Source organism: Empidonax traillii, unplaced genomic scaffold (assembly GCF_003031625.1).
Source record: "Empidonax traillii isolate 1590-97213 ecotype Southwest subspecies unplaced genomic scaffold, ASM303162v1 scaffold1487:size278866, whole genome shotgun sequence".
NCBI lineage: Eukaryota > Metazoa > Chordata > Aves > Passeriformes > Tyrannidae > Empidonax > Empidonax traillii.
This window is the reverse complement of record NW_020956680.1, coordinates 233,893-241,935: the sequence shown is the minus strand read 5'-3', so window position 1 is coordinate 241,935 and position 8,043 is coordinate 233,893. Positions and strand designations below refer to the sequence as shown.

The following is an 8,043-nucleotide window of genomic DNA, read 5'->3' as shown; positions in this document are numbered from 1 at the left end:
TGTGGGTCCCTCAGAGATCTGAGGGGCTGAGCTGCAGGGTGTGTGGGTCCCTCAGAGATCTGAGGGGCTGAGCTGCAGGGTGTGTGGGTCCCTCAGAGATCTGAGGGGCTGAGCTGCAGGGTGTGTGGGTCCCTCAGAGATCTGAGGGGCTGAGCTGCAGGGTATGTCGATCCCTCAGAGATCTGAGGGCTCTGTCCTGTGGCCGGCAGGGTGTGTGGGTCCCTCACAGATCTGAGGGCTCTGTCCTGTGGCTGGGGCTGAGCTGCAGGGTGTGTGGGTCCCTCAGAGATCTGAGGGCTCTGTCCTGTGGCCGGGGCTGGACTCCAGAGCCACAAGCCCTCTCCAGGTGTTGGCAGTGCCTGGGCAGGGACTCTGGACTGTCTCTGGGAGCCCCTGCCATCAGCACGGAGCAGTTCTGCTGTGCCCCCGTGGTGTGTGAGGGAAGGGGATCCTCATCCAGCAGCTGTGAGGGACGGGGGCTGTTCCAAGGCCCCTCCATTAAAGCTGCTCCTGGATCTCGAGGGGAGGAAGGGCTGGGCAGTGTCCCAGGGGCTGAGGGTGGTTCCTGCTGTTCCTGGTGTCCCTGGGTTCTGAGCTCCCAAGGGCTCCCAGCTGGTCTCTGAGTTGCGGGTTTACAGCTCTTTAGAAAGGGCCTGGAGGAGCAGCAGGACTGTTTCTGCTTTCTTGGAATGACATTTGTCTAACAGCTGCCTGCTATTCCGCCGTATCCTCACCATTCCCATTTATAACAGGAGAGTTTCTGCAGAGCACCGTCCTGTTAAACATGTTCACATCGTGAGGATACGGCATCCGTAGGTTGGAGCCAGTAGGGTTGGCTTCTCTGAGGGTGTGTTCTTTGCTCTGAAGAGCTGTTCTGTCTGAACACCATGGGTATGTGAGTGGCAATGAGCAAAGGTTTGCTGTGAAATTAGGATATTAAGTGATTGAAGAGGAGAATTTCTGTGGTACACATTTTAGATTTTCGGTGTTTAAGTCATACTGGTCTCAGAATCTGAGCCATGGAAGACTGCTCCCCCAGTATCTGCAAGGCTGTCAGGGAAGAGGAAGACTGGAGTACTGCTGGCACAAAAATTGCTAAGATGCAGTGGTGTCCCTGTGTATTGACTGTAAAATATCTTTCCAGTCACTGTCATGATCAAATAATCTGAACACGCTGATTAGAGCTATTTAGCCCCATCCAACTCTCTTCCATGTTGTAACATTTCATATACAATAGAGAAGGATAAATTAATTCAAAATTCAAAAGTCAACTAAGAAGACAGTGAATTAAACAGATTGTTTGTGTCATCATAAAAGGGAAAATAGAAGTGAGGGAATTGTAGGTGAACTTGTTAACCTTCTTGCACCCCTCTACCCCTCAGCATTCCACTTGGAATACTTATACAAATTCCAACTTAAAACCTGGCAATGTATCTAGTAAAAAGCTGTTAGCAAGAATTCCAGTATTCTTTAATTATATTTAGCAGTATTATCATTCTACTTCCTTGCTTTTTGCTTATGTTCAAAGAAAAAATGGAATATCACAGATTTGTCTGTGCATTCTTCAACAACTTGTGAAGCAAACTCACATTATTATTCTTTATTATTCAGCACAGTAAACCTAATTTTAAATCTTGAATCGGCTGTTGTGAAAGTTTAATTTCAAAATTAAAAAAAAAAAAGAAAAAATTCTTAGCCTCTTTATTTCTACTCAAAGTGAAAAAACATCTTAGACTGGTCATCTCTGAGTGTACCTTTTAGTGACTTACCTTTCCATTCCTTGTGACAGGCAACCCAACTAAATTCCTCCTTTAACTAGTTCAGTAAACAACCTTTCGGGTGGTCCTGACTTTCAGGCTATCACGGCGATCCTAAAACACCTTTTTAGCTATAAAAATACTTTTATCTTCATAGGAAACTTACCTCTAAGAAAGAAACCTGTAAAGTACTGACTGTTGAAAGTGAGATTTTTCTTCCCCCTTTTGATGTGTAGTACATTAAATGAAAATGTTGCTTACTTGTATTTACATTTTTCTGATGGTTATCTGGATTCTGCAGTGCAGGGGGCACAGTCAGACCAGTCACGCTCAGTTGTCGCTGGCAAACGCTCCCGTGTGTTAAATGCTTGTATTTCAGTGCAACTCTGTGGTGTTTATTTTGGCACATCAGCTAACGGATGATAAAATTCTATTTTCAGCAGGTGATTGCTGCCCAGAGAATGCCTCGCAGGCTGTAGCCACATCTGGCCACAATGCAGATTTGCCCCCTGGGGACCAGCCGGGCCCCGAGGACACCTACAGAATGAACGTGGCCAAGGGAGTCTCCATGTCCCTGCCGTCCTCGCCCCTGCTGCCACGCCAGGCCTACCTCATGCAGGCCAGGGCTAACAAGAAGTCTCCAGGTAAAATGAAGCAGTGAGCCGCTCACACCTGCACAGCATGTTAGCTCAGTTACTGACAGATGTTACATAAACTAACACAGGAAAATCATATTGAACTTTTGCAACAAAAACGAGAGCAGTGCATGTTCCCAGGGAAAAAAGGGAATTGGTTACTAAATAGAATATATTATTCTGTATGGCAGGAAATTAACTGATGTTGGGAATACTTGTACTGAAATATCTGAATATGCTTAAGTCCAGTTATTTATGGTTAGTATGTCAGGTAGAGGACTGCTGCAAAACCCTTTGTTGATACATATGTTAGTGACTGTGTAAGAGTGGGTGTTTTTGCTTTTGCAGTTCATTTATTTCACTCCTGTCTCCGAATGTAAATGTATTAATAGACAAATTGCTGTGGAAGTGACAAGGAAGTTGTTAATTTTAAGGGGTTGTGTCCTCAGTGGTACCAACACGGTGGTGTGTGAACCAGGCTAAATATGGGGCTCCATGGGCTCCTTTTATCAGCATTCTGTGCATCGAGATCATTCCAGCACACCGGCATCACTTGGGTTCACTGGGGGCAGAGCTGGGCAACCAAGTGACACTGTCCATGTTCCTGCTGCCTGTGGAGACACTCAACAGGTTTGAGTTGTAAGGTCTGGGAACAGAGAGCGTTGAAAGGTGGCTTTTGTCAGCACTGAGAAATGTCTTGGTTAACAACCCATTTTACATAAAATTAAAAAAAACACCATTGTTCAAAGAATTGCTGTAGGATAGCTAATGCAGTTTGTAAAAAGTATTCTTGGTTTAACTTGCCTATCAATAGTGGTTTTTTCTCCTTTCCAAATTTAAAAATAATAATCTTGCTTTATACTTACATAATTTTGGGTTGGTTTTGACAGTTCTCATAAAGGTTTTGAGCCACAGAATGGTATTTTGATGTTTTGTCCCTTGCTACAAGTGGTTTGTGTGCTAAAGAACTTTAAAGGATGGGTGAAGTCCTTGAAGAGGGGAAGGAAATGGGATTTTTGCCCAAGACTTAAGTGAAGGTCAGGATATACCTCTTAGTTTTGTTACTGTTGAGAAAACCTTCCTGCACTCTGGGTGCCTTTGAGATAATATTTTACCAAGCCCCTCACTCTGTGATTTAGGGTAGTGACTTACATTTTTATAGAGGAGTGGCTGCTAACTGGTTCTCTTGCAGAAAATGATGAGCAGCTGATAAATGGTGACTGAAAAGCCACATTCCCTGTGACTGCAAAGTCATTCCACTGTGATTCACAGCCAAAGGAGGAGAGTTCTTAAGATTATAAAGTGCTGGGAATGCACTGACATTTATGTGTCATTATTTTGTACAAAGACCTAACTAGGCAATAGGATGCTGACAGAAACATTCTGTGCTGTTCCTTAGTCTCTGAACAAACTATAGCTAATGGAAGATGATTTAATATAAATTAGCTGCCTCACATCTGGGGCAAGAATAGTACAAAGATGATACTAATGTTCTGATTTCAAAGCTCCATGTTTTAGTAGCATGATAGCAAGTTACAGATCTTTCAGGATATGGTGAGTGAAAGGATTGGGCTGTAGTGATGAAGTTAACTAACCAGTGGTAGAACAAAGTTCTGATTTCGGCTGCTTAGGGGCGTGTTTTTCAGTGTAAATAATACCATTAATATTTTTTTTAAGTCTTTGTGTAATAGAGCAGAAAAAAGAGTGTCCCTTGACATGTGGTCATTGGTTCTGCGTTTAATTCTGTTCCTACGGCTGCACAGGTTGATGGTCAGATATATACTGGGTGATACTCTTACATAACTTATTTCCCTGAAATAAAACTCTATTTAGTGTCTACTAGACTGATGCAATACACTGGCTATTCTCACTGCTGATACTCACTATCTGCTGCCCAGATTTTAGTGAAGAGTTCTTCATAATGCTTAATTGAGTCTGAGTAGTTCTAGTTAAAAATTATACTTAAAAATAGTTTTCTGAGTGTGTTTCACAGTTATAAATTAAAAAATTAAAGTTGTAGTTAACCAGTACTTACTTGCACTAATGTTCATGAAAACATCTTTATTTGAGGTCATCATACATACTTTTCTAGGAAATTTGTCTACTCTGCACTCAGCGCTGGTGAGGCCACCCTGGAGTGCTGTGTCCAGCTCTGGCCCCTCAGGTCAGGAAGGACATGGAGGGGCTGGGGAGGCCACCCTGGAGTGCTGTGTCCAGCTCTGGCCCCTCAGGTCAGGAAGGACATGGAGGGGCTGGGGAGGCCACCCTGGAGTGCTGTGTCCAGCTCTGGCCCCTCAGGTCAGGAAGGACATGGAGGGGCTGGAGCAGGGGCAGAGAAGAGCAGGGAGGGTGGGGAAGGGACTGGAGCACAAGGGCTGTGAGGAGAGGCTGAGGGAGCTGGGGTTGTTTAGTCTGGAGAAGAGGAGGCTCAGGGGTGACCTCAGCACTCTCTACAACTCCCTGAGAGGAGGGGGGAGCCAGGTGGGGGTTGGTCTCCTCTCCCAGGCAGCTCTCAGTAAGACAAGAGGGCACGGTCTTAAGCTCTGGCAGGGCAGGTTTAGGTTGGATATTAGAAAGAAATTTTTGACAGAGAGGGTAATCAGACATTGGAATGGGCTACCCGGGGAGGGAGTGGAGTCACCACCCTCCATTCCCTGGGGTGTTTAAGGTGAGACTGGATGTGGCATCAGTGCCATGGTTGGGAACCAGGGCAGGGTTGGATCAAGGCTTGGACTTGATGATCTCTGAGGTCTTTTCCAATCCAGCTGATTCTATGATTCAACTCTGACTGTAAAACAAGGGAAGAAAGAAATTATATCTTAAATCACTAAGGAACCTGAAATTAATGGCAAACTAAAGCTACTGGATCATTTGGAGTCAGAAACTTCCTTAATGACAGTTCATTGAGGAGAAGGTGGATAAAAGAGCAGAAACAAGCAGCACAAGGAAAAAGTTGTCAGCAGGGCAATGCTGGGAAGGGGAGCAGTACATGAAAAACTGTCACAGTAAGTTGAATTTGTCCTACAGTAAAGCTACAATGAACATTACTTGAATTGGTAATCTTACGGGTAAATCTTACAGCTAAACCAGTATTCATGTTCTTAAAGGGGTAGCAGTTGATTGTACTCTGGTTTAGGAGGATCAACTAAAAGAATGAAAATACTGATTTATAAAGGATGTTCCAAAAAAATGTGGGTTTGGAGTTTAAGGTGTAAGTGAAAGATACTGCTGCTGCCCTTGAAATAAATGTTTGCTGGCTTAAATTAGTGATACAATAATGCTTGAACAGAGAAAGGGAACAGCTTTCCTTTGAAATCAGGGAATTGCCACCAGTGAATGTCAAGAGATGGCTGCTAGGAGAGTCTGCCATAAATGTGCAATAGAACTTTAATTAGTTTTAAAATTGAACTTCAATTAAAGCTTCTAATTAATAAACAAATTATCAGCATACCTGATATTTGAGACTAGACTAGGTCAGAGAAGCGGTTCCATCTCAGCTGCAGTTCTGTGCCCTGCCGTTGAGAGCTCTGGGAGCTGTTCCTCCTGCATGTCCCAGGTCCAAGGTCCAGCACCTGCGTGGGGCAGTCCCCAGGATCAGCACAGCTCCACTTGGTGCTGATGGGAGGGAAAGGAAGGGAATGCACATCTTCTGAAAAATCAGCTTTTCTGCAGTCAAAAAAGGCATTAAGAATTACTAGGAAAGCAATAGATTATTTAAAGGAAGTATTTTATGGAATTGTATAAATCTGTAGTTTGTCCTCCTCAGGAGGAGAGTGATGTAACTTTAAAGTACCAACTTTAAACATCCACAGTCGAGGGAGGACAGAGCTCGACTGGCACGACGGTGGTGTGGGACGGTGCTGAAGGGGAATCATTGGAATAGACTGCCCTGGTATTTTCTGCCTGGAAGAGGGAGAGTTGCAGGGAAAAGGAGACGGTGAGGTACAGTGTGAGGTAGTGTTGGGTTAACCTGCAGAGGGTGCAGGCTGGGAAAGAAGGGCCGGGGGGAGTTGTCAGAGGGAAGATCCATCTAGAACTCCTAAATATCTGGTGACCACTTCTGCCTCCCGGTAAGGCCCTGAACAGCAGTCCCAGGAGCCCACCAGGGACTGGGTTTCCCCTACTTGGATTCCTCTCTGCCATGTGCTGCTGATAAAGCCCTGTCCCAGATGAACTTCCATCAGTCCTAATTCAGCCACCTTACACTTCTGGAAAAGTGCTTCTGTTGTGGAGATACAGTTCATATTTAAATGGATCCTTTTTCATCCATGGATTAATTCATGTGGCCTGTTCTAGACAGTGCATGAAAATAAACTTACCATGAATTCTCATACTTACTGCAATGTTTTATGTCAGATTTGCAGGTACTGTAAGCCACTTCCACAGCAAGGAAGTGAGGAAGAAAATTCAGTAAAGGGTCTCCTTCAGAGCTTAAAACATGAGTGTTAAAAACACATCCCAAAGATATTTCCATTTTGATCTAGTTTTACATGACTGCTACATGTTGTTCTGGTTCTTTTAGAGTGATTGGTTTTTTTGTTGTTCAGCCTTGATACATTTGAGTATAATTCTGCTTACAAATGACAGGTGTGGACTATTGTCTCCTTAAAGAATGAGAATTTATTACAAAGGAGTGTGTACTTTTTGCTGTTTCCAGCAGGGCCAATGCCCCTTATTTTCGTTAGGCAGTAGCGTTGGAAGAGCCTCCTCTGCCGACAGGTGGTTCTTGACCTTCGGGGAAAAAGTGGAATCGACTCAAGACTCTCTGCTAGGGATACAAACATATGTTCATACATGACTGACCAGCATTTCCTAGCTAAGAAATGGGGTTGTCACCATGTTCCATGTTGCACTTTTAGATGGAAGTCTGAAAGAGCAGGTGGGTCCACCCAGATCGTTCTTGGGGAGTGACACCCTGAGATGGGGCGGCCAAGCTTCCCAGCTCTCTGACAGTGGGACCCTGGGAGCCTGAGGCCAAGGAGGAGAGAGATGGAACTTCTCTTTCAAAGCAGTCATCAGCCTTAGAGCGCTCGGGAAAATGAGCAAGAAATCAATGTAGTTTTTAGAGACAATGTAACATCTGAGGCCAGAAGGAAAGATGGGATGCTTTTTGTGGCTGAAATGCCATAAGCTAAATATATTGTGGGGTTTTAATAAACAAAGTGTGGGATGTCTGAGAGAGCTTCAGAGTGGCCTTGAATTCTGAGCCAAGGAGAAGGATGCTGTTTGAAGACCCAAACTGTAGATAGGAAAGCCCCTTTAGTGGGGCCATGTGTGCAGTTGGCATCAGCCCTACAGTCTCTCCCCAGAGCTCCCTGAAGGGACTTCACTCTGTTTGGGTGGGAAGTGCAGACCAGGAGGAGGAACAGTGAGAGCCTGAGTTGCAGTCCTGAGTTACACACCAGCAGGAAGGAAGAAAGAAGGGAATCCAGCCTGCTTGAGTTGCTTGCAGCTTACACACCATGTACAGTGAGTTTGTTTTCCAGCAGACCTCGTGTTCCAAAAAGCCCAGAGTGTGTGTTTCTCTCCAGAGTGGCAGTGCAGCAACTTGCTGCTCCTTAACAGCAGCAGCTGTGTGTAAGAAGTAATTCCTCTGCTTTTTTAGCATCATGGAGAATACAGGACACAGGAAACTTGTATCCATCTGGGAA

At 44.7% G+C, this 8,043-nt stretch overlaps 1 protein-coding gene across 1 annotated transcript in view; it reads left to right on the top strand.

Annotated features, from left to right (window-relative positions):
- The window catches only part of TANC1 (tetratricopeptide repeat, ankyrin repeat and coiled-coil containing 1), a 55,343-nt gene that overhangs the window by 15,111 nt on the left and 32,189 nt on the right, over positions 1-8,043 (top strand). The window contains exon 2 of the mRNA XM_027907516.1: positions 2,198-2,414. Within this exon, the coding sequence (XP_027763317.1) occupies positions 2,198-2,414 (217 nt within the window). The remainder of the gene's footprint in view (positions 1-2,197; positions 2,415-8,043) is intronic.